Source organism: Oncorhynchus masou, chromosome 16, assembly GCF_036934945.1.
Source record: "Oncorhynchus masou masou isolate Uvic2021 chromosome 16, UVic_Omas_1.1, whole genome shotgun sequence".
NCBI classification, from domain to species: domain Eukaryota; kingdom Metazoa; phylum Chordata; class Actinopteri; order Salmoniformes; family Salmonidae; genus Oncorhynchus; species Oncorhynchus masou.
The window spans coordinates 27,235,494-27,263,473 of NC_088227.1; the positions used below are offsets into that span (position 1 = coordinate 27,235,494).

The 27,980-nt window shown below is 46.1% G+C and overlaps 1 protein-coding gene across 1 annotated transcript in view; it reads right to left on the minus strand.

The window, feature by feature from the left end:
• foxo3b (forkhead box O3b) overlaps nt 1-24,370 on the minus strand; it is a 92,195-nt gene extending 67,825 nt beyond the window's left edge. Inside the window, exon 1 of the mRNA XM_064991364.1 lies at nt 22,787-24,370. Within this exon, the coding sequence (XP_064847436.1) occupies nt 22,787-23,344 (558 nt within the window). The 5' untranslated portion in view covers nt 23,345-24,370. The remainder of the gene's footprint in view (nt 1-22,786) is intronic.
• Between the last annotated feature and the right edge of the window lie 3,610 nt (nt 24,371-27,980).

Genomic DNA, 27,980 nt, shown 5'->3' on the forward strand with positions numbered 1-27,980 from the left:
AGCAGCATCCACTGGTTGCTGGTCTTCCAGGGTTAGGTCATTCCAGAGCTCTGGGTCACCAAGGTGATCTTCGTCGTGTACTTCATCTTCTTGTCCAATGGGGAAGCACACAGTGAATGCTTTTCTCATGTTGACAGCATTGTCACTAAGGTATCTTTAATGCTGTACTCACCACATATGGCCTCAAATTGCTCACAGATTCTTTTGGCCGTGTGTGGGCTTTTGAAGAGGTCACAGGCCAAGAGATGGGACTTGAGCTGTATCCTCTCTCCATCTTTCTCCGTACAGTTCACAGTGACACCAAGGTACCCCCTCATCTTTCTCCGTACAGTGCACAGTGACACCAAGGTACCCCCTCATCTTTCTCCGTACAGTGCACAGTGACACCAAGGTACCCCCTCATCTTTCTCCGTACAGTGCACAGTGACACCAAGGTACCCCCTCATCTTTCTCCGTACAGTGCACAGTGACACCAAGGTACCCCCTCATCTTTCTCCGTACAGTGCACAGTGACACCAAGGTACCCCCTCATCTTTCTCCATACAGTGCACAGTGACACCAAGGTACCCCCTCATCTTTCAGTCAGACCAAATGTCCACTGTGACTGAAACATGGTCTGTGTTGCTCAACTGAGTTTTCAGTTTTGAACGTCTCTCTGTTTCGAGGTTCTCTACTTTTGATGTCAATGTTCTACGACACACTGGGCTGTACTTACTGTCAACCACTGACAGAAAGTGACACAAACTCTTGTTTTCCACAATAGACAGAGGCAAGTTGCAATCGATAACCAGGTCGGACAGTATTGCATTGTTGAAAGCGAGGTAGTAGCACAATCTTGCCTGGTCTCAATCTTGAGTGCAATGATCACGTTCCCGCACTGGCTGACCGTGTGGAGGCTCATTGATTTAACATTCTGTTAGCCTACATGCTATACTAGCAAAGTTAAATACAGCTGTTGGCTATATTAGCCACAATTTACTGTTCTTTGTGCAGCTTCAAATGTCGAACAAAGTTGGAAGTTGTTGCACCTCCATCTGTAATTTTTGCAAGTTGCAAAATATACAGACTGCAACGTAGTCAAATCAAATTTTATGACCAATTTCTGCAGAAATCCAGGTAATTCCAAAGGGTTCACATACTTTTTCTTGCCACTGTATCTCTGAATTACCAGGTCAAAGGGAAAACCAAAACCTTTCCCTGGGTTTGTGCAATGTCAGCAAACACAGTCAGGCAACCAGCCTCATAGGGCTCACTATATTACTTGCCCATATCTCTCCTCTCCTCTCTATCCAGGCATTATATCTTGTTATACAACGGGTGGGCCTAATCCTGAATGCTGATTGGTTAAAACCGTATTCCAGACATTGTCTATTCCACAAGTAACCACTGGCTAAATCAATGACGTTAAAATGCCTATTTACTCTGTTCCGTCTGACTGCGCAGTCCATGTCTCATCAGTCCAGGCAGGGAAGTTATAAACTTGATCTCCACTATAAAAAGCATCTAGACATTATCTCACATTTCTTTTCGACAAACATTTAGTTTTCAACAGCAGAGATTTGTATAAACCTTGCTGCATTTCTCTCCGACATTTGCAACATTGTTTTAATATTCAAATTTGATCTCCAGCTGCCCCATAGTAATGAACGTGTCAGGAGTTGGGACGATACAGACTGGCAGGCAGCGTTTCTCAGCCAGTCGAAATCATGAATCGGCTGGCATCATTTTTATGGATATATACAAAGAAATATCAATTGAAAAAAGGTCAAACGAAACGAAGTGCAGCTAGTTTGCAGTCTTTCCAGCTTCAGTTTTAAATTATTGTGTTAGTTGTGTTGTTGGATAGGTCCTCTGAACATTAGTGTCATGTCAAGTGAGCACATTTTCTATGCCAGGTGAATTCGAGCCTCATTAACTCATTGTTATGGATGTATCCGAATAAATGTCACTAGAAAACTGCAAATGAAGCTACTTATTCTGGCTGTACATTTTGACGTGACTGTAAGCTAGCCGTAGTTGGCTAGCTAGCAAGGGATAAGAATGTTGCCAGCCACTATGGCAATGGAACATTTAGAATGAACGACTGGGTCGCGTACATAGACACAGAACAAAAAGACTGAGCAACTGGATCGTGTCTCTGGCAACCGAACCGATAGTACGTTCGACCAGCCGGCTTGGGTAGTAACCCTCGATTTGTGTCGGGACTATATCTTGTGGAAGGATGAAATATTATTAATAAATTCATCAAAATAACATTTTTAATTAAAACATGTCAATCATTATTTGCTTATGTTGGTAACCTGTTATATAAAAGTGATAACGCACTCGAAGCCGGTTTTTGGAGGATATATTGGAACGGTTTGCCGGACATCGACTTTGTCTCGGGTCTAACAACACCTGTGCAAATATATCCTTCAAACACCAGTTTCTCTGATATTATCACTTAAATGACCCATACCTGACACTCACATAGCAGGCAGGTGTGAAAACCCAGAGGTGTGCTCCAGGGTCGGGCTCAATTTGAATTGAATTCAAGAAGTGGTTTGAATTTAAAATTCTGAAATGTACATTTCTTTTTATTAATTAGCTTATACTTTTCAGTTTATTGAGAAGTCATTGAAAATAAATTCCTTTTTTTCCATTATTGAATGCCTTCAATTAGAATTGAGGCCAACTCTGATGCACTTAGGGCTCATGAACACCGAGTGATAAGAGAAGCGGAGAGGGACGAAGGAACCAGAGGATTAAGCACAACAACCCTGTTCCTCAGCTGAAGGGTGCAGAAATAAGGACTGGCCTACACGTTTTGGTAAAATTTGAAAAATCATGACTCCATAGCCAGAGGTTGGAGCCAATACTGCAAAGTGAAAGAAAGATTCTGCCGGTTGATAATACTGTGCATTAAGGTAGTAGAAGTGATGTGGGAAGGAGTGCTGGAACTTGATTGGTAGTCTTTCATCTTTTGTCTGGATCTCATTGTCTTTGTGTTTACATTGAACCACAGCGCAATACATAGAATACACTAAACTAACCCCAAGCATTTTCCCATGTGGAGTACATGTTAAACACTTGCAAATTATCCATGAAGAACAAAATAAAGACTTTGCTTTACCCTTCCACTGCATTACTTTCGTACTCTACACACACACACACACACACACACACACACACACACACACACACACACACACACACACACACACACACACACACACACACACACACACACACACACACACACACACACACACACACACACAGCTACACACACAGCTACACACATCTTTGATAGAACTACATCCATTGCCATAAGCCTCCTCTTTCTGTTTTCATGTTCAGTGGCTGAGCACGGTTTCACAATGGCCCTCCTTCATCCCCTGAGCCTCCCCACCTCCGCCCCTCCGCCCCTCCGCCCCTCAGCCCCTCCGCCCCTCAGCCCCTCAGCCCCTCAGCCCAGCCCAATGTCCTCGGACACAGTGGTGACTTCATAAAGAGAGGGGATTAGTGGTGAGAGCCTGGTGTATAGCAGACCCTGGGCCAGCCATAAGACAATGGCTACTGAGCAGGCCCAGTCAGTCTGTAGCTAACCCTGACCCTAACCCTGGCCCTGACCCCCTGACTCCCACCCAACCACCAAACCAGAGAAACACTCTGTGGGTCTGAGGGAAACAAACCCATTCCTGTAAACCTGGAGCTCTCTAGCAGGCAGATAATTATAGACATCAACATTCTATCATTTTAAGAACAGATATGAACTATTCTAACCTTGGACCATGATACAGAACTCTGTCCTATTTTTTGTATAAAAAATCTGGGTGCGTGGCCACTCTGGTTAACTCTCAATCATGAATCTATATGGTCAGAGACAAATCCATACAGATACAGACTTTGGCGAGCACACACCCCCACACCCATGCACGCACGCACACACACACACACACACCCACACACCCACCCACCCACACACACACACACACACACACACACACACACACACACACACACACACACACACACACACACACACACACACACACACACACACACACACACACACACACACAGTCTTGTATAACTAACCTTGTGGGGACACAAAATTCAGTCCCATTCAAGATCTACTTTTCCCTAACCCCTAACCTTGACCCGTAACATTACCTTAACCCTAATCTTAACCCCAAATCATAACCTTAACCCTAACTCCTAACCATAACCCTAGCTCCTAACTCTAAACCTAACCCTAGCTCCTAACCCTAACCCTAGCTCCTAACTCTAAACCTAACCCTGGCCATAACCATAGCTCCTAACTCTAAATCTAACCCTAGCTCCTAACCCTAACCATAACCCTAGCTCCTAACTCTAAACCTAACCCTAGCTCCTAACTCTAAACCTAACCCTAGCTCCTAACCCTAACCATAACCCTAGCTCCTAACTCTAAACCTAACCCTAGCTCCTAACCATAACCCTAGCTCCTAACACTAACCCTAGCTCCTAACTCTAAACTTAACCCCTAACCCTAACCATAACCCTAGCTCCTAACTCTAAACCTAACCCTAGCTCCTAACTCTAAACCTAACCCTAGCTCCTAACCTTAACCATAACCCTAGCTCCTAACTCTAAACCTAACCCTAGCTCCTAACCATAACCCTAGCTCCTAACACTAACCCTAGCTCCTAACTCTAAACCTAACCCCTAACTCTAAACCTAACCCTAGCTCCTAACCCTAGCTCCTAACTCTAAACCTAACCCCTAACCCTAATTCTAACCCGAACACTAACACTAATTCTAACCTTAACCCTAAACCCCATAGAGTACACACAGACACAGACACAGACGGACACGGACATACACAAGACCTGGGTTCAAATACCATTTCAAATATCTCAATTACTTTCACATACATTCAAAGTAAGTCATCATACATACTTTATTTGAAAAGACAAGTAGCTGAATATTTGGAAATACACAAGTGTTTAAAAATACTCAAATTTAACGATTCAAATACACACACACTCACACAAACACACACACACACACACACACATACACATTTAGCTTAGGCCATGGCTTCCCGCATGGAAGGTCCAAACTGTTAATCTAGCATAATCTCATTTTAATCTGGTTTAATCAATCTGGAAAAACCTGCACTTGGGATGGCTGAGCGAATGGTGGAGGGACGCAGGAGGGTGTTCCACATGCGTCACGGCAGCACTTGGGAACAGATACCCCCCATCAGATAACACACACGCTGCTGTCAGAGACAAAAAAGGGTGGGAGGGGAGAGAGTAAGAGAGAAACCCATTTTTCCACAACAATTTTTTTTTCTCTCTCTGTGATATGATGGCAGCACAAAGTCATGTCTCATTCATTAGTCAAATGTCCCCTTTTTCTTGTCTCCCTCTCTTTCACATACTCTGACACAGAAAGATAGCTTTATTGTAGTCAATTAACTGTTAATCAAAAACAATTTAGCTCCCCCTCCCTCCCCTTTCCCTTCCTAGGCTGGGTGATGGCGGCTAGGGGGAGTGGCGTAACTGGAAGAGACAGGCTCCGAAAAAAACAAATTAAAGTTTAAAAACCCAGGGTCAAGTGGCAAGACAGATTCTAAAATGAATTTAAATTTACTCAAGTGTGTGTGTGTGTGTGAGTGTGTGTGTATATGTGTGTGTGTGTGTGTGTGTGCCACAGGGGTATTTGGGGCCCAACTATAAGTGCCACTATTGGGTTACCCTCCACCTAGATTTTAAGCCAACTCTATATCCATACTATTTATTCTACCCCAAATTAAATCATGTTTCTATTAGTCACATGCGCCGAACACAACCTTACCGTGAAATGCTTACTTACAAACCAATGCAGTTCAAGAAATAGAGTTAATAAAATATTTACTATATAAACAATAGTAATACAATTAAAAATAGCAATAGTGTCACGTTCTGACCTTTATTTCCGAGTTCAGGTAGGAGACCTGCGCCAACTTCCCGTGGTACATTCCAGCTCCTCGTATCGGCCAGGCTAGAGTGGGCATCAAGACAGGTGCCATGAAGCCGGCTCTACGCATCTGGTCTCCAGTGCGTGTCCTCGGGCCGGTGTACATGGCACCAGCCTTACACATGGTGTCCCCGGTTCGCCAGCACAGCCCAGTGCGGTCTATTCCACTTACCGCACTGGCCTGGCTACGGGGAGCATTCAACCAGGTAAGGTTGGGCAGGCTTGGTGCTCAAGAGCTCCAGTGCGCCTGCATGGTCTGGTCTACCCAGTGCCACCTCCCTCCGGTGGCATCCGCCCGCACCAGGCTGTCTCTCCGTCTTCTGCCTACAGGTGTTCCCGCCTGTCCAGTGCTGCTAGAGCCTTCCTCCTCTCCAGAGTCTCCCGTCTGTCCTGAGCCGCCAGAATCTCCCGTCTGTCCTGAGCCGCCAGAGTCTCCCGTCTGTCCTGAGCCGCCAGAGTCTCCCATCTGTCCTGAGCCACCAGAATCTACCGTCTGTATTGAGCCGCCAGAGTCTCCCGTCTGTGCTGAGCCGCCAGAGTCTCCCGTCTGTCCTGAGCTGCCAGAGCCGCCAGTCTGTCCTGAGCCGCCAGAGCCGCCTGTCTGTCCGGAGCTGCATGAGCCACCAGCCAGCCAGGAGCTGCCCATTTCTAGGGTCCCCAGTCCGAGTCGAGGGTCGCTGCTCGTAAGAGGCCACGGAGGCGGACAATGAGACGGACAAAAACTGTGGTGAAGTGGGGTCCACGTCCCGCGCCAGAGCCGCCACCGCGGACAGACGCCTACCCAGACCCTCCCCTATAGGTTCAGGTTTTGCTGCCGGAGTCCGCACCTTGGGGGGGGGGGGGTACTGTCACGGTCTGACCTTTATTTCCTTTATTTTGTCTTTATTTAGTATGGTCAGGGTGTGAGTAGGGTGGGCAGTCTATGTGTGTTTTTCTATGTTGGGGATTTGAGTTCGGCCTAGTATGGAGCTCAATCAGAGGCAGCTGTCAATCGTTGTCCCTGATTGAGAATCATACTTAGGTAGCCTGGGTTTCACTTTTGGTTGGTCAGTGTTTGTTTCCGTGTGAGTGTTTGTTGCAGAAGAGGAGGAGGAATGCCATTACAAATAGGTAACACAAGAAATGTACATAACAATAATGAGGCTATATACAGTACAAGGGGTACCAGTACCAATAGCCCCTGGGATTCAATGTCAGTAGTCAGGGTGGCCGTTTTATTAGTTTAGTTGTTCAGCAGTCTTATGGCTTGGGGGTAGAAGCTGTTAAGGAGCCTTTTGGTCCTAGACTTGGCGCTTCGATACCGCTTGCTGTGCGGTAGCAGGGAGAACAATCTATGACTTGGGTGACTGGAGTCTTTGACAATTTTTTGGGCCTTCCTCTGACAGCGCCTAGTATATAGGTCCTGGATGTCAGGAAGCTTGGCCCCAATGATGCACTGGGCCGTACACGCTACCCTCTGTAGCGCCTCCCGGTCAGATGCCGAGCAGTTGCCATACCAGGTGGTAATGCAACCGGTCAGGACTGTCTCGATGGTGCAGCTGTAGAACTTTTTGAGGATCTGGAGACCCATGCCAAATCTTTTCAGTCTCCTGACAGGTAAAAGGTGTTGTCATGCCATCTTCACATCTGTCTCGGTGTGTTAGGACCATGATAGTTTGTTGGTGATGTGGACACCAAGGAACTTGAAAATCTCGACCCGCTCCACTTCAGTCCCATCGATGTTAATGGGGGCCTGTACGGCCCTCCTTTTCCTATAGTCCACGGTCAGCTCCTTCGTCTTGCTCACATTGAGAGAGAGGTTGTTGTCCTGGCACCACACGGCCAGGTCTCTGACCTCCTCCCTATAGGCTGTCTCATCGTTGTAGGTGTTCAGGCCTATCACTGTCGTGTCATCAGCAAACTTAATGATGGTGTTGGAGTCGTGCTTGGCCATGCAGTCGTGGGTGAACAGGGAGTACAGGAGGGGACAAAGCACGCAAACCTGAGGGGTCCCAGTGTTGAGGATCAGTGTGGTAGATGTGTTGTTGCCTACCCTTACCACTTGAGGGCGGCCCATCAGGAAGTCCAGAATCCAGTTGCAGAGGGAGGTGTTTATTCCCAGTGTCCTTAGCTCAGTGATGAGCTTTGAGGGCACTATGGTGTTGAACACTGAGCTGTTGTCAATGAACAGCATTCTCACATAAGTGTTCTTTTTGTCCAGGTGGGAAAGGGCAGTGGGGAGTGCGATTGAGATTGCGTCATCTGTGTTCTGTTGGTGCAGCATGCGAATTGGAGTGGGTCTAGGGTTTCTGGCATAGTGGTGTTGATGTGAGCCATGACCAGCCTTTCAAAGCACTTCATGGCTACCGACGTGAGTGCTATGGGACGGTAATAATTTAGGCAGGTTACCTTCGCTATCTTGGACACAGGGACTATGGTAGTCTGTTTGAAACATGTAGGTATTACAGACTCGGCCAGGGAGAGGTTGAAAATGTCATTGAAGACACTTGCCAGTTGGTCCACACATGCTTTGAGTACATGTCCTGGTAATCTATCTGGCCCTGCGGCCTTGTGAATGTTGACCTGTTTAAAGGTCTTGCTCCCATTGGCTGCGGAGAGTATGATCACATAGTCGTCCGGAACGCTGGTGCTCTCATGCATGCTTAAGTGTTGCTTGCCTCAAAGCAAGCATGAAAGGCATTTAGCTCGCCTGGTAGGCTCGCGTCAATAGGCAGCTCGCTATTGGGTTTCCCTTTGTAGTCCGTAAAAGTTTACAAGCCCTGCCACATCCGACAAGCGACAGAGCCAGTGTAGTAGGATTCAATCTTAGTCTTGTATTGACGCTTTGCCTTTTTGATGGTTCATCTGAGGGCATAGCGGGATTTCATATAAGCGTCCAGATTAGTGTCCCGCTCCTTGAAAGCGTAAGCTCTAGCTTTTAGCTCGGCGCAGATGTTGCCTGTAATCCATGGCTTCTGGTTGGGAAATGTACGTACGGTCACTGTGGGGATGACGTCGTTGACACACTTATTGATGAAGCCAGTGACTGATGTGGTATACTCCTCAATTCCATTGGATGAATCCCGGAACATATTCTAGCCTGTATTAGCAAAACAGTCATTTATTTGGTCATAAGAGACGGTAGAAGCAACGGTATGAGCAACATTATGTACAAAATTAGTTACAAAACATGAAAAAACTAAGAAAATAGCACAGTTGGTTAGGAGCCTGTAAAAGCCCTCCTCCCCCAACCCCCCTTTAAACCACAGCATCCCACCAGTTTGTGTGTAATTTATCAAATATGAAAAAACGCCTGTCTAAAGGAAGACGGGCACTGGAGACGAGGGGGAGGGCCGTGGAGTGTTACGGGGGGGGAGTAGATTACAGGGGGGAGGACCATGGAGTAGATTACAGAGGAGGAGGACCATGACAGAGGGGGAGGACTGTGGAGTAGATTACAGAGGGGGAGGACCGTGGAGAAGATTACAGAGGCGGAGGACCTTGGGGTAGGTTACAGAGGAGGAGGACCGTGTCAGAGGGGGAGGACTGTGGAGTAGATTACAGGGGGGAGGACCATGGAGTAGATTACAGAGGAGGAGGACCGTGACAGAGGGTGAGGACCGTGGAGAAGATTACAGAGGCAGAGGACCGTGGAGTAGGTTACAGAGGAGGAGGACCGTGTCAGAGGGGGAGGACTGTGGAGTAGATTACAGAGGAGGCGGACCGTGTCAGAGGGGGAGGACTGTGGAGTAGATTACAGAGGGGAAGGACCATGGAGTAGATTACAGATGGGGAGGAATGTGGAGTAGATTACAGAGGGGGAGGACTGTGGAATAGATTACAGAGGGGAAGGAACATGGAGTAGATTACAGAGGAGGAGGACCGTGGAGTATTATAGAGGAGGAGGACCGTGGAGTATTATAGAGGAGGAGAGGAGGAGGGAGTTATCAGAATGAGGCCCTTTGGAGTAATATGGTTATCGGAGAAACTGAGAAGCCTGCAGTTAGGTGGGAATGTGTGTAAAGTAAGTGTGTGTGTATGTATATCAGTGTATGTGTTTAATATAGGGATGGTAGCTGCTACATTCAGAGGGTCACTCTGTAATCATAGTAGTCATTCCCCACAATCACCTGCTCTGCAACCCCCTATTACCATGGTTGCACACACACACACACACACACACACACACACACACACATACACTACCAATAAAAAGTTTTAGAACACCTACTCATTCAACATTTTTTTTCTTTATTTTTACTATTTTCTACATTGTAGAATAATAGTGAAGACATCAAAACTATGAAATAACACATATGGAATCATGTAGTAACCAAAAAAGTGCTAAACAAATCAAAATATATTTTATATTTGAGTTTCTTTAAAGTAGCCACCCTTTGCCTTGATGATAGCTTTGTACACTCTTAGCATTCTCTCAACCAGCTTCACCTGAAATGCTTTTCCAACCGTCTTGAAGGAGTTCCGACATATGCTGAGAACTTGTTGGCTGCTTTTCCTTCACTCTGAGGTCCGACTCATCCCAAACCATCTCAATTGGGCTTAGGTCAGGGGATTGTGGAAGCCAGGTCATCTGATGCAGCACTCCATCACAGACAGTGTCACCAGCAAAGCACCCCCACACCAAAACACCTCCTCCTCCATGCTTTATAGTGGGAAATACACATGCAGAGATCATACGTTCACCCACGAGGTTGGAACCAAAAATCTCCAATTTGGACTCCAGACCAAAGGACATATCTCCACTGGTCTAATGTCCATTGCTCTTGTTTCTTGGCCCAAGCAAGTCTCTTCTTCTTGTTGGTGTCCTTTAGTAGTGGTTTCTTTGCAGTAATACAAATATGAAGGCTTGATTTACACAGCCTCCTCTGAACAGTTGATGTTGAGATGTGTCTGTTGATGTGTCTGTTGAGATGTGTCTGTGAAGCATTTATTTGGGCTGCGATTTCTGAGGCTGGTAACTCTAATGAACTTATCCTCTGCAGCAGAGGTGACTCCGGGTCTTCCTTTCCTGTGGTGGTCCTCATGAGAGCCAGTTTCATCATAGCGCTTGATGGATTTTGCGACTGCACTTCAAAAAACTTTCAAAGTTCTTGAAATGTTCCATATTGACTGACCTTCATGTCTTAAAATAATGATGGACTGTCGTATCTCTTTTCTTATTTGAGCTGTTCTTGCCATAATATGGACTTGGTCTTTTACCAAATAGAGCTATCTTCTGTATACCACCCCTACCTTGTAACAACACAACTGATTGGCTCAAAGGCATTAAGAAGGGAAAAAATTCCTCAAATTAACTTTGAAGAAGGCACACCTGTTAATTGAAATGCATTCCAGGTGAATACCTCATGAATCTGGTTGAGAGAATACCAAGAGTGTGCAAAGCTGTCATCAAGGCAAAGGGGGGCTACTTTAACCTCTTACATCTATGGGGGCGCTATTTCATTTTTGGATGAAAAACGTTCCCGTTTTAAACAAGATATTTTGTCACAAAAAGATGCTCGACTATGCATATAATTGATAGCTTTCGAAAGAAAACACTCTGACGTGTCCAGAAATACCAAGATATTCTCTGTGCATGCCCTAGAACGTGAGCTTCAGGCAAAACCAAGATGAGATGGCATCCAGGAAATGACAAGGATTTTTGAGGCTCTGTTTTCCATTGTCTCCTTATATGGCTGTGAATGCGAGAGGAATGAGTCAACCCTTTCTGTCGTTTCCCCAAGGTGTCTGCAGCATTGTGACGTATTTGTAGGCAGATCATTGGAAGATTGACCATAAGAGACCACATTTACCAGGTGTCCGCCCGGTGTCCTGCGCCGAAATTGGTGCGCAAAAAGTCACCTGCCAGTATTTTTCCATGCGATACAGAGAGGAAAGCAAGCTTCCACGAACTGCATATCAATGAAGAGATATGTGAAAAAACACCTTGAGGATTGATTCCAAACAACGTTTGCCATGTTTCGGTCGATATTATGTAGTTAATCCGGAAAAAGTTTTACGTTGTAGGTGACTGAATTTTCGGTTCGTTTCGGTAGCCAGACGCAATGTAGAAAACGGAACGATTTCTCCTACACACAGACGCTTTCAGGAAAAACTGCGCATTTGGTATGTAACTGAGAGTCTCCTCATTGAAAACATCAGAAGCTCTTCAAAGGTAAATGATTTTATTTATTTGGTTATCTGGTTTTTGTGAAAATGTTGCGCGCTAAATGCTACTCAAAATGCTATGCTAGCTTTGCATACTCTTACACAAATTAGTCAATTTCTATGGTTCAAAAGCATATTTTGAAAATCTGAGATGACAGTGTTGTTAAGAAAAGGCTAAGCTTGAGAGCAGACGCATTATTTTCATTTTATTTTCGATTTTCAGAAATCGTTAACGTTGCGTTATGCTAATGAGCCTGAGGCTTTAGTCACAAACCCGGATCCGGGATGGGGAGTTTCAAGAAGTTAAAGAATCTCAAATATAAATTCAGCAAAAAAAAGGCAATCTCAACGCTGTGCGTTACAGGGAAGACATCCTCCTCCCTCATGTGGTACCCTTCCTGCAGGCTCTTGCTGACATGACCCTGCAGCATGACAATGCCACCAGCCATACTGCTCGTTCCGTGAGTGATTTCCTGCAAGACAGGAATGTCAGTGTTCTGCCAATGGCCAGAGAAGAGCCCGGATCTCAATCCCATTAAGCACATCTGGGACCTGTTGGATCGGAGGGTGAGGGCTAGGGCCATTCCCCCCATATATTTCCGGGAAATTGCAGGTGCCTTGGTGGAAGAGTGGGGTAACATCTCACAGCAAGAACTGACAAATCTGGTGCAGTCCATGAGGAGGAGATGCACTGCAGTACTTAATGCAGCTGATGGCCACACCAGATACTGACTGTTACATTTGATTTTGACCCCCTTTTGTTCAGGGACACATTCAATTTCTGTTAGTCTGCCCGTGGAACTTGTTCAGTTTATGTCTCAGTTGTTGAATCTTGTTTATGTTCAAGTTTGCAGAAAATAAAAGCAGTTGACAGTGAGAGGACATTTCTTTTTTTGCTGAGTTTATTATTATTTTTTTAACACTTTTTCTTTTTTGGTTACTACATGATTCCATATGTGTTATTTCATAGTTTTGATGTCTTCACTATTATTCTACAATATAGAAAATATTTTTTTTTTACTTAAAAAAAAACAACTTGAATGAGGTGTTCTAAAGCCTTTGACCAGTAGTGTACACACACACACACAAACGCACGCACACGCACACACACACACACACACACACACACACACACACACACACACACACACACACACACACACACACACACACACACAGTGGCAGGCCCAGAGGGGAAGGTAGTAATTGCAGGGTCATTAGAAGAGCCTGTGGTTGTCCTCGCGGTTGGCCATGGTCTCTTCCATGCTCCTACCCAGTAACACTTCATTTTCAGCACTGCCCATGATAAATAGGAGAGAGAGAGAGAGAGTGAGAGTGAGAGTGAGAGTGAGAGAGTGAGAGAGAGAGAGAGAGAGAGAGAGAGAGAGAGAGAGAGAGAGAGAGAGAGAGAGAGAGAGAGAGAGAGAGAGAGAGAGGCTATGTGCTCACTGCCCACAAAATGAGGTGGAAACTGAGCTGCACTTCCTATCCTCCTGCGCAATGTATGACCATATTAGAGAGACATATTTCCATCAGATTACACATTTCCACAAAGAATTCGAAAACAAATCCAATTTTGATAAACTCCCATATCTACTGGGAGAAATTACACAGTGTGCCATCACAGCAGCAAGATTTGTGACCTGTTGCCACGAGAATAGGGCAACAAGTGAAGAACAAACACCATTGTAAATACAACCCATATTTATGCTATTTATTTTCCCTTGTATACCTTAACCATTTGTACATTGTTAAAACACTGTATATATATAATATGACATTTGTAATGTCTTTATTGTTTTGAAACTTCTGTATGTGTAATGTTTATTGTTAATTTTTATTTATATATTCACTTTATATATTATCTACCTCACTTGCTTTGGCAATGTTAACACATGTTTCCCATGCCAATAAGGCCCTTGAATTGAATTGAATTGAATTGAGAGAGAGAGAGAGAGAGAGAGAGAGAGAGAGAGAAAAGAGAGAGGAGAGAGAGAGAGAGAGATGGAAAGAAGAGAGAAAGAGGAGGGAGAGAGAGCAGAGAGAGAGAGGAGAGAGAGAAGGGAGTGAGAGAGAGAGGGGAGAGAAGAGAGAGAGAGAGAGAGAGAGAGAGAGAGAGAGAGAGAGGGGGGAGAGGAGAGAGAGAAGAAAGAGCGAGAGAGAGAGAGAGAGAGAGAGAGAGAGGGGAGAGGAGAGAGAGAAGAAAGAGCGAGAGAGAAGAGAGAGAGAGAGGGAGAGAGAGAGAGAGAGAGAGAGAGAGGGAGGAGAGAGAGAGAGAGAGAAGAAAGAGAGGGAGGGAGGGAGGGAGGGAGGGATGGAGGGAGGGAGGGAGGGAGAGGGGCATCAAACGGTCAGCTCTGTAATTGTCAAGCCCTCCCCCTACTTTACCTGTCAATATGACCTCATCATCAGTGACGTCATTGTCCCCGCCACTCTTCAGCCATACACCATCACATCAACACAGTGAAGGTATGAGCCTACTCTGCTTCAGAAACAACAGTCATTAACATGGATGTAAACTGTCAAATGGACAACATGCAGCTTGTCCTTGGGGAAGCCAATTAAAGGGCTCCATTGATTGGTATGTGAAATAGAAAGTGAACACAGTGGGACTGTGATATAGCTGCAGGTTCACTGTTCAGAGAGTGTGGCACTAATCAGAGGAGGAGAAGGAGAAAGAAGCCCTGGAGCAATGGGTTCCCATATCCTAGCGCCCCAACCCCCCCTTGCCCCCAAAACACCCACAGTCCCCTCTATTGGGGAGTCATTGCCAAAGGGCAGCTGTAATACACTAATTTGGAGCAAAGCTTGTTCATTGACTCCCCCTTCCCCCCTTTTAACTGCATTCACGTCAATTCCTCCAGATTGGCACAGTGCCAAATCTTTAAGGAGTTTCCTGGATCGTGCTCCCACTGTCAGGGTGGTAACGCATGCTCCCACGTACACAGACACACACACACACACACACACACACACACACACACACACACACACACACACACACACACACACACACACACACACACACACAAAGACCCACACACAGACACACAAAGACCCACACACAGACAGAGACCACATCTAGGTTTCTCACTAGCAATCAAACTCTCTGTGTTTCAAACTAGTGGCTGGTTACACTTACACTGGTTACAATCTCCTTTCACTTATACTAGACTCCATTTTGTTGGTGGTTCTATGCGGCTGGTCTTACAGAAGCCATTGCAATGTGCTATCAACCTGTTACACTGCTAAATCAACACAGTGTCATTGAATTCCAATGCCTTTCTATAGAATACACATGTATTGTTAATGGCTGTCTCTATGACTCCAGACTGAAATGTGTACACACACACTGACAGCAGAGCGGTGTTCTCAGCACAATAACATACTTCCAAACCTGTCTTCACGGAGAGATATCCAATAAAGGCCTAATCCAGTCTGGAAACCAACATGACCCTGAACAGCTTAGACCCCCAAGCCAAAGACTTCTAAATATTTCGTTAAATAGTTAACCAATTAACCTGTCCCGGACTATCTGCATTGACCCTTTTTGCACTAACTCTTTTGACTCATCACATATGCCGATGCTATTGTTTATATCTATCCTGTTGCCTAGTTACTCTAACCCTACCTATACAGTCAAATCTAATTTTATTGGTCACACTCATATTTAGCAGATGTCAATGCAGGTGTAGTGAAATGCTTGTGTTTCTAGTTCCAACAGTGCAGTAATATCTACCAATTCACAACAATACACTCACATCTAAAAGTGAAATGATGGAATTAAGAAATATATAAATATTAGGATGAGCAATGTCGGAGTGGCATTGACGAAAATACAGTAGAATAGAATACAGTATATACATATGAGATGAGTAAAGCAGTATGTAAACATTATTAAAATACAGTAGAATAAAATACAGTATATGCATATGAAATGAGTAAAGCAGTATGTAAACATTATTAAAATACAGTAGAATATAATACAGTATATACATATGAGATGAGTAAAGCAGTATGTAAACATTATTAAAATACAGTAGAATATAATACAGTATATACAAATGAGATAAGTAAAGCAGTATGTAAACATTATTAAAATACAGTAGAATAGAATACAGTACATACATATGAGATGAGTAAAGCAGTATGTAAACATTATTAAAATACAGAAGAATAGAATACAGTATATACATATGAGATGAGTAAAGCAGTATGTAAACATTATTAAAATACAGTAGAATAGAATACAGTATATACATATGAGATGAGTAAAGCAGTATGTAAACATCATTAAAGTGACCAGTGTTACTGGACAGTGATTCCATGTCTATGTACACAGGGCAGCAGCCTCTAAGGTGCAGGGATGAGTAACCGGGTGGTTACTGGACAGTGAATCCATGTCTATGTACAAAGGGCAGCAGCCTCTAAGGTGCAGGGATGAGTAACCGGGCGGTTGCCGGCTAGTGATGGCTATTTAACGGTCTGATGACCTTGAGATAAAAAATGTATTCTAGTCTCTCGGTCCCTGCTTTGATGCACCTGTACTTACATCGCCTTCTGGATGATAGCAGGGTGAACGGGCGGTGGCTCGGGTGATTGATGTCATTGATGATCTTTTTGGCCTTCCTGTGACATTGGGTGCTGTATGTGTCTTGGAGGGCAGGCAGTGTGCCCCCGGTGATGCGTAGGGCAGACCGCACCACCCTCTGGAGAGCCCTGCGGTTGCGGGCGGTGCAGTTGCCGTACCAGGTGGTGATACAGCCCGACAGGATGCTCTCAATGTTGCATCTGCAAACGTTTGTGAGAGTCTTAGGGGCCAAGCCAAATTTCTTCAGCCTCCTGAGGTTGAAGAGGCGCTGTTGCATCTTCTTCACCCCACTGTCTGTGTGGGTGGAACATTTCAGATCGTCAGTGATGGTTACGCTGAGGAACTTGAAGCTTTCCACCTTCTCCACTGGTGTCCCATCAATGTGGATAGGGGCGTGATCCCCCTGCCTTTTCCTGAAGTCCACGATCAGCTCTTTTGTTTTGATGATTATTGGTTATTTTCCTAGCACCACTCCGCCAGGGACCTCACCTCCTCCCTGTAGGCTGTCTTGTCATTGATGGTAATCAAGACTACTACTGTTGTGTCATCTGAAAACTTGATGATTGAGTTGGAGGCGTGCATAGCCACGCAGTCATGGGTGAACAGGGAGTACAGGAGGGGGCTGGGTAGCACCCTTGTGGGGCCCCAGTATTGAGGATCAGTGATGTGGAGGTGTTGTTTCCTACGTTCACCACCTGGGGACGGCCAGTCAGGAAGTCCAGGACCCAGTCAGACCCAGGGCCCCGAGTTTGATGATGTGCTTAGAGGGTACTATGGTCTTGAAGGCTGAGCAATAGTCAATGAACAGCATTCTGACATAGGTATTCCTCTTGTCCAGATGGGACAGTGCAGTGTGCAGTGCAATGGCGATTACATCGTCTGTGGATCTATTGGGGCGGTAAGCAAATTGAAGTGGTTCTAGGGTGCCAGGTAAGGTAGAAGTGATATGATCCTTAAGTAGCCTCTCAAAGCACTTCATCATGGCAGAAGTGAGTGCTACGGGGCGATAGTCATTTAGTTCAGTGGCTGGTTTCCTTTTGTAATTCATGATTTTCTGTACGTCTTGTGTCTGAGCCGTTGAATTGCAACTCCACTTTGTCTCTATACTGACATTTTGCCTGTTTGATCGCCTTACAGAGGGAATAACTACAATGTTTGCATTCAACCATATTCCCAGTCTCCTTGCCATGGTTAAATGCGGTGGTTCATGCTTTCAGTTTTGTGTGAATGCTGCCATCTATCCACTGTTTTTGTTTGGGTAGGTTTTAATAGTCATGATGGGAACAACATCCCCTATACACTTCCTGATGAACTCAGTCACCGTGTCCGTGTATACATCAATGTTGTTATCCGAGGCAACCCGGAACATATCCCAGTCCGCGTGATCAAAACAATCTTGAAGCACGGATTCCGATTGGTCAGACCAGCATTGAATAGACCTTAGCACGGGTACTTCCTGTCTGAGTTTCTGTCTATAGGAAGGGAGGAGCAAAATGGAGTTGTGATCTGATTTACCGAAGGGAGGGCGGGGGAGGGCCTTGATGGCATCCTGGAAGAGAGAATAGCAGTGGTCGAGTGTTTTCCCACCGCGAGTACTACAGTCAATGTGTTGATAGAACTTCAGTAGCGTTTTCCTCAAACTTGCTTTGTGAAAATCCCCAGTTACAATAAATGCAGCCTCAGGATATGTGGTTTCCAGTTTTTAAAGTCAAGTGTGGATATCTACCCTGCACATCGACTCAGTACCGTTACCCCTTGTATATATATAAGTTATCGTTACTCATTGTGTATTTATTCCGTGCATTATTATTTTTCTACTATTTATCTTATTTTTCTCTCTGCATTGTTGGGAAGGTCCGATAAGTAAGCGTTATTCTGTTATTCTACACCCATTGTTTACGGAGCATGTAACAAATAAAATTTGATTTGATTTAATGGATTTGTTCGCCCACTTCTTTCTTTCTCTCCCTCCAGCGCTCCCTCTATCCTGCTCTCCCTCTATCCCGCTCTCCCTCTATCCCGCGCTCCCTCTATCCCGCTCTCCCTCTATCCCGCTCTCCCTCTATTCCGCTCTCCCTCTATCCCACGCTCCCTCTATCCCGCTCTCCCTCTATCCCGCTCCCTCTATCCCACTCTCCCTCTATCCCGCTCTCCCTCTATCCCGCTCTCCCCCGCTCCCTCTATCTCGCCCTCCCTCTATCCCGCGCTCCCTCTATCCCGCTCTCCCTCTATCCCGCTCTCCCCGCTCCCTCTATCCCGCTCTCCCTCTATCCCGCTCTATCCCGCTCTCCCTCTATCCCGCTCACCCCCGCTCCCTCTATCCCGCTCTCCCTCTATCCCGTGCTCCCTCTATCCCGCTCTCCCTCTATCCCGCTCTCCCTCTATCCCGCTCTCCCCCGCTCCCTCTATCCCACTCTCCCTCTATCCCGCTCTCCCTCTATCCCGCTCTCCCCCGCTGCCTCTATCCTGCTCTCCCTCTTTCCCGCTCTCCCTCTATCCCGCTCTCCCCCGCTCCCTCTATCCTGCTCTCCCTCTATCCCGCTCTCCCGCGCTCCCTCTATCCCGCTCTCCCTCTATCCCGCTCTCCCCGCTCCCTCTATCCCGCTCTCCCCCGCTCCCTCTATCCCGCTCTCCCTCTATCCCGCACTCCCTCTATCCCGCTCTCCCTCTATCATGCTCTCCCTCTATCCCGCTCTCCCCCATCCCGATCTCCCTCTATCCCGCTCTCCCTCTATCCCGCTCTCCCGCGCTCCCTCTATCCCTCTATCCCCCGCTCCCTCTATCACGCTCTCCCGCGCTCCCTCTATCCCGCTCTCCCTCTATCCTGCTCTCCCACGCTCCCTCAAACCCGCACTCCCTCTATCCCGCGCTCCCTCTATCCCGCTCTCCCTCTATCCCGCTCTCCCCCCAGTGTCCCCCTCCTCCTCCGTCTTGATAAGGGCTGCGGTGAAAGACAGACAAGGGAGGGGAGTGTTGGAGGTGGGCAGGTTCTGCGGTCAAGGACAGACAAGGGAGGGGAGTGTTGGAGGTGAGCAGGTTCTGCGGTCAAGGACAGACAAGAGAGGGGAGTGTTGGAGGTGGGCAGGTTCTGTGGTCAAGGACAGACAAGGGAGGGAAGTGTTGGAGTTGGGCAGGTTCTGCGGTCAAGGACAGACAAGGGAGGGAAGTGTTGGAGTTGGGCAGGTTCTGCGGTCAAGGACAGACAAGGGAGGGAAGTGTTGGAGTTGGGCAGGTTCTGCGGTCAAGGACAGACAAGGGAGGGAAGTGTTGGAGTTGGGCAGGGCTGCGGTCAAGGACAGACAAGGGAGGGGAGGGGAGGGATGGAGGTGCTGGTGGTAGACAGGGACAAATCTAAAACATTGCTAAACAGAGACAAAAGGCAGACAGTTGCTACCTGGGGCCTGGGGAAGTCTAATGTACTGTAATAACAGTGTAATATAGTGTAATAACAGTCTAATATAATGTAATAACACAGTAATAAATGAATTTGAACAAATGAAAGAATTAATTATAGTTACATTTCTCATAAAATAATGATACTCTACACACACAAACTAATCCTTGAAAGGGGAGACTGGGTGAGTGTGTGTGAGGTGTGTTAAAGATAATGAACAGATGCGTCTGTGCCTGTCTGTGTGTTCTGGAATGTTCTACACAGTACCCATGTAACAACTGGAAGATTGGGAGGATTTCCTTATGTACATTTATGTGTATATGTGAGTCTTCATGCGTGTGTTTATTAAACAACACTGTGTGTGTGTGTGTGTGTGTATGTGTGTGTGTATGTGTGTGTGTGTGTGTGTGTGTGTGTGTGTGTGTGTGTGTGTGTGTGTGTGTGTGTGTGTGTGTGTGTGTGTGTGTGTGTGTGTGTGTGTATATACATCCCTGCATCGTCAGTGACATAACTGAGCCTGAGACTTGGGCTCTGTTCTGCAGCTGTCAAGGGGGGCTGGACTCTGAGCTGAGCTGCCTGTAGCATCAGGATTAATTAACACAGAGGCCCAAAGTTCACTGGAGCAGCCCCAGGAACACACACTCCCTAACCACACACTGAGGTGCTAACACGCACAGAGGTACACACAGACAACTTAACCACACACACACAGGAATACGCACACACAGAGAAAGATATACACACACACAAGCTTAACTGCACTCTAGGTCCTATTTTGGTCTCTCTCTCTCATATCACAGCTACTCTTAGCACACATTTCAACAGCACTCTTGATTGCACACATTTCACTCACTCTTGATTGCGCTAAACTGAAGATGTATTATGATTGTGATTGATTGGATATCTATATAATGCAGTTATGTTTTGTGGTGCTCGGCATAGGCATGTGTCAAGAGCAGGTCATAAGAGTTGACCCAGAGCGTCCTGGGTGAGGTCAGTCAGTGAGAGGAGAGGAACCCACAGGGATTACTAGGATTTGCTGAGCAAATCTACTCAACAAAGCCAGCTTTCCCACTGCACATGTATGAAACCTAAGCTGACAAACTAATCACCCTGTCCTGAAACCCAATAGTTTCTGAGAGTGAAATCACAAACTGAAAGCAGGTCTGTGAGAACACCACGGCTGCTATAGGGCCTTGTGAACACCTGTCACTAAAGCTCTTCTCTGGTTTCATTGGTTGTCAGTAGCCATGCCATGTTGATACCTTAAAGCTGGTGGCGTTGGTTGTCTTATTGCATTGGCCTGATATAGCTTGCCTGCTCCTAAGAACTCGGGAACGTGCCTGTGGGACTTTGTGGTGCTTAGCGAATGCTGGTTATAGCAGGCCAAGAGCTCTCTGTCATAAATTGTGGCTGTCATTGGCTGTGTTTTCTGTGGGCTACTATAGGCTATTCTAAAATGAACAGGTCAGATTAACACAGATCCCCCCTTAAAGGCTAATCGACACATCAAAACATTTCAAAAGCTGCAACAGCTGGAGTCTGTGATCAAAATGTGTAATGACAGAACTATAAAAGGCATAGCCATGGGAATGTGGTAACAACATCTATGTTCCGGCGTCCTGCCTGTTCCATATTTTTTTTATCAGGCACTGAAACATGAGCACCCCACCCGCCTGACCGTCCATGCCCCAAATTCCTTTGGGCATCAGCCCCGCAGGGTGGCAAATGAACACAGCCTGTCTGGTCCCTCCCCTACAGCGCATGTTTCAGCAGCCCACCCAACCGCCACAGGAGCACAGATAACTCATCCCCGCCTGATAACTGATGGCCTTTTCGGCCAACGAGACAAGTCCGCGGGGCCGGGGCCCTGACACAGTGAGATCCGATCTGTGACCTATGCTCTTTAGCCCCACACACCCCCTCACTCTCTCCCCAGGCCTGGGGCCATCTGTCCTATTCCTTGTTCCTGGCGAGGGTTAGGGGTTACATTCCCTTTGAAGGTAGTCTTACTCCCGGCTGTTCACCCGACCTGGCGGCATCCCAAGTCGTTATGTAATTCCCCAACTGCATTATGAACAACATTGGCAGTACAGTATCCTACCTGACCCAAGAGATATGCTAATTCCTGAGGTTTAGGCCTACATATCAAATATAGGACTTTACACAGGGACTGCCCTGATAGGCCTACATTCACTTGTTGAGGCAATAGAGCGCATAAATAGCTCATTCTGATCTGACAGTTGAACCACTTCTGGCGACCAGCAATGTTTGTTCTTTACTCTGAAGTTGGGATTAATTGTAGGACCATACATTCTATGATTTATGTAATTGTATCAATATGTTGGCATAGTCATTCTAAACAGGTTACAGAGTAGGCCTACAGACTGACTGGCTGCTACAAAGTTGACAATTTGTGTGTGTGTGTGTCCCACTCCACGTGACAGTATAGATAGGACACTCGAAGATGAGTCATCAATTCCAAAAAAGGGAGAGAATGTGTGTATGTGTGTGTGTGTGTTTTATAAACAAAGGGAACATCCAGAAGTACAAATTCTCAAGACCCATGTGTTTCTTGTTATTGTTAGAGTTTTGATTATGGTGGGTGGGAGGTGGGGGGATTGAATGAGGGTGGGGTAGAAGAGAGGAGAGCGTTTGTCGCTTACCTTCCACCCAGCCGAACTGTTGCTGTCGCCTTTGTCTTTGAAGTACGGCACACATCTCACCATCCAGTCATAAATCTGAGACAGAGTCAATCTCTTGTCCGGCGTGCTCTCTATGGCTTTGGTTATCAGGTCAGCATATGATAGATTCCCCCACGCGTTCCTGCGCGACGAAGACTTCCGTGGAGTCTGCGAACCCGGGCCGCTGGTGCCGAGTGCGCCCGAGGTGGTCGTGGGGGAGTGGGAGGAGAGCGGGGAGCCTCCGTTCTCCTGTCCAGACAGCAGTCCTTCGGCCGTAGGGCTGTTGCTGTTCTGGTGGTCTGCTCCCACGCTGGAGCTGGTGCCATTGACGTTGATGGCCATGGAAGTGGCATGTTGTTCCTCTTCATCATCCTCTTCTTCGGGTATAATGTCAGTGTCGTTGCTTTCTGGTTTCCCCGTATTGGACTCGGGTCGGGGCAACGGCCAGGTGCACGATCTTGGCCGTTTTTGTGGCTCGAAGTCTGGGTCTATGGCCACGTCCAACTCATGGAGAGGACTGGGAGTTGGGATCTCGGCCATCTCCTTCAATTACTAGTTCGTCCCCGTTGCCAGCTGATAAAGTCCGTAGATAAGTAGTGGAGAGCTGTCAAAGTTGCATTCCATGAATGCACGCCCCCGTCCTTTGTTGCTATTCCAGACCAGCAGTCCCCAAGGGTCACTGCAAACTCAGCGCGAAATTATAAATTAAATCCTCCGTATTAAAAAAAGAGCACCAATATGCTGTTCGGGGTGGATTTAAAACGTAGAATGTCGTGGACTATTATAAATGTATTAACACCATAACTGGTAAACTATGGCTATTCTCCTTGGCTCAAAAAGCAAGCCACAGCTACTTCACGTTTGACAATCGCAACAGTTCAAAACGGGTTGCTGCATATTCATGGTATTTCTCCTCGACTGGAGCAATGGTAATAATAACAGTATAGTGAGTACAGCTCGGTTCACGAGTAAATTATAAACGATGTAGCACGGGTTCGTTCATCAATAAGCGGTTACGCGTTCCTTCCTTGCACGTTCAAGATCAAATCCCGCACTGATCCAAAATAACTGAATACACCTATTGCCACCGTGAAAGTGAAGCTGTGGCCAGGACACAGTGCAGCCACCTCTACGTTCAGTGCTGCCACGGATAACCGCGCTATGGTGAATTAGATGGCTGCAACACCAGCGATTAATTACCGCATAGTTCTATTCCAATTGTCATTGCTGCCATTTGAACAAACTCCCTTTCGCTTCCAAGTCCTTTCTACTACCAGACTGCACACAGGAAACCTGCGTTTGTTGTCAGTTTCGACAGAAAAACGAAAAGGAAAGGAATAACCGAAAATTATATCTGTCTATTCAACGTCGCCTCTACTGACCACGCAGCACAGTTGGTATGGAAAACGAAACGCCACCTCACTCTCAGTTACAGTAGCCTATCTCTCCAGCAGCACACATAAACACTAACCTATCTGCTTAGCATATTCCGTCTTAAGACAGCCCTCAACAAGCTCGAAGTTATACAGCAACAGCAGCAATAGGCTAGTAGCGTTGCCACCCCCACTGAAAAGGCAAGCCCCCTGGATTCAGTATACGAGATCGCCCTTTAAAGAGACACTGCTCCTAAGCAGTCTACAACGTGTGTGCACTAAAGCAGTGCAGGCTGCTGAGGGGAGGACGGTTCATAAAAACGGCTGGAACGGAGTAAATGGAATGGCATCAAACACATGGAAACCATGTATGATATTTGATACCATTCCACCAATTCTAATTCCGCTCCAGCCATTACCACGAGCCCATTCTCCCCAATCAAGACGTCACTAACCTCCAGTTGGGGCGCACAGGCATGTCAAGGCAAGCAGTGTGTGGAAGGATACAGAAATAGACAGACAGATCGTCAAAATATTATTTTACACCGACAAGAACACAAAGAATATTCAAAGTTGGACAGAGGACATTCATATTTAATTCCAAATCATTGTATTGCTCCTTCTGGAAATGTTTACAATTCATAAGCTAATGACACAGGCGACATTAGGACAATCATTTATACATATTGTTGACATATATTATTGCTGCCACTTCATCTGTAGCACACTATTACAATGTAACAACTGACATACACATGTGTAACAACATAGGCAAATACCAGCAGGTGTGTTTATATTCCTTGTGTTGGGTATTACACTTCGTTCATGACATGCACATGTCATGCATTCTATCAAATATGTCAATGAAAGTCTCTCAGTCAAGTTGAGTAATTTTAAAAATGTCTATCACTTGTCCCTTTAATCCGTGAGCATGGGTGCCAATCAATCTCGACAGCGCGCGCAGAACACGCCCCCTTCAAGACAGACCGCTTCAAACATATGACATCATTCCAGTTATAATCAAGAGATAAGGGAAGAAATCCTATACAGTTCTCGGTTCTGTAAAGTGATGCTTCGGAGTGATCTCCCTCCCCCACAACCTCCCTCCTTGTCTGTACGGAAATATCAGCAGTAGCCAGCCTACGTACGTCTTTGTTCCAGAGAAGATGTTGTGTAAATTGCCGGTCCACCTTGCAGGGACACGCGGTCTCGATTTCTGTAATCTGTACAGAAATGATCGTGTTCCACCTGTGTGAACTGCGCTGTATTCATCAATGAATTCTTGGAACGGTTGGTATTTATTATGACTGGATAATAACGATCCGATATAATAGTTCAGAGAAAACACGCACACATCCTGCAAGACATTACTTGTGTAGTTGTGGCTTTGAATTTCACATGGAACACATCCACACTATTTCATTTATTATGATCACAAAGGAAATAGATACACATGCATACAAAACGAACACAAGAACACACACACACACAGTCCCTCTTTGTTCCTCCTGTCCCAACTATATAAAGAGGAATGGCTGATCCAGCACTTTGGTGCATGTGAATAGCTGCTGCAGTGGAGGGTTAACTGCAGGGTGATGTCACCTAGGTCCTAAGGCTGTACCAATCACCTGGAGCTCCTAACAGTCTGAAATGGCCCGACCTAACTTGGCACAATGTTTTTAGGCATCAGAGAGAGGAAATGGACACAGGAGGTAGATGAATGAATGCTTCTGTAAGAGGACAGTGTAAGAGAGAGAGAGAGGAGAGAGAGCAGTGAGCGAGAGAAAAGGTGTGACAGGTAGTCTTGCTGCTTGAATTGAAAACAGTGTCATCCTTCAGGGGTATATTTATAATGATCACATCACAGCATTGTCAGATGTGTCATTTCAGGCCATGAACATGTATAGCTGTTTGAAGTGCTGCTGTCACTTTAATCTATCCCCACCTGCTGTGAACTCTGATGTCACTCACCACATCACAGGAATCAGCTCAACAAAGACTTCCATTCAGTGTCCCTAAAAGAGCGAACACATCAACAGGATAGTTGTCTGCACAGTAGGGAGCCGTTCATTCGCTTGCTCTCGGTGCAGTGTGTTATAGGGGTCACAGGTCTACTGCAGAGGCCTACCATGGAGAATGACAGAGATAACATCATTGTATCGTCACATTATTTTGGGCTCCCGAGTGGTACAGCGGTCTAAGGCACTGCATTTCAGTGCCTGAGGCGTCACTACAGACACTGGTTCAAATTCAGGCTGTATCACAACCAGTCGTGATTGGGAGTCCCATAGGGCAGCGCACAATTGGGCCAGTGTCGTCCGGGTTTGGCCGGTGTAGGCCGTCATTGTAAGAATTTGTTCTTAACTGACTTGCCTAGTTAAATAAAGGTAAAAATAAAATGTCATCTGTGTGTGTAATCTCCATTCTGAAGTAGTCAATTTCATTTTACTACTTCTATGAGTTGGCAAACAAACTGAAAGGGTGCATACTGCCACCTAGTGTTTTCTCACGGGTATAATTCATTGGCTGATCCATCCTGGTGACCTGGATGGAATCATGTGATCCTTCCTTAACCCATAGGATGTCCCACCCAGTTGACTACTTTAAAATGGTGGGAACCCTCAATGGCAATCTCCATGCCAAAACAGGTTTTATCCATCTAGAACCCTCTAACTCTATGGGTCCTACGTACTTCAATCAGATATATTAGTGACTCTCTCTCCTCCACCCCCACCCACAACACACTGTTCCTAACACTTCATTACCCCTCAAATGCCGATGATGACCTGAAATATTGTTTGTGTCATTACCTTCCTTGTGACACTAATTCTTTCATTGAACCAATAGGCTCCCATTAGAGGGTCCGGGCCACAAAACCATCCAGTTGTAACTACCCATAATCTGACCCTCAAAGCTTCCAAACTGTCCCCTTCCTCACATATTGATCACTTCACTCTCCAACCCCCCGAACCCCTCTCTCAAACCCTACCTCCACCCCTATGTGCCATCCATCTCTTTATCATGTCCCCTACCACAACCAGTCAGTGGCAAGTGTAATGTTGTGTACTGGCCAGGATCCCTGCTCACAGGACCAGAGGACTGTAGCCACCCCTCTGTGCCAGCGTGAATCATCCAATTAAGATGTACACAAAGGAGGGTGGCCATCTCTGTTTGTGTCTGATGTTTTCCCAAACAGCGTAATGCTCTGATTGGATTAGAGCCCTCGGAATAGACCGTGATTGATTTTCCCTTAATGGAGAGTTATGGTGGAATCATAGACTTCGATAGACATCACGTCATTGTGTCTGCCCCATTATGTCGTCTGTGACAGCATGGACAGCGCCATTGATGCCATCTCCATTTTGAAGTAGTCAAATGCTCTTCTTCTACTTCTTCTGAGTCGTAAACTAACTGAAAGGGTGCACACTGCCACTGAGAGTGGGTTGTTTGAACAGGTATAAATGCAAGGTTGGCGATTTACTGACACCTGCAGTTATGAAATGTTTCCTCACAAGTATAATTAATTGGCTGATCCCTCCTGGTGACCTGGATGGAATCATGTGATCCTTCCCGAACCCATAGGAAGTCCCACACAGGTGACTACTTCCAAATGGTGAAAGTGTTCAATGGCACTGTCCATGCTAAAACAGGCTTTTGGACACTAGAGCTCTATATCTATCTCTATGGGTGGAATAGACTGGAACTTACAGCTAACAAACTGACACACACACACCAGTGGCGTTTTGATACTTACCAGAGGGCTGGTAAGAGATAGTATATCTAATCTATGTGATGTGTCCTGT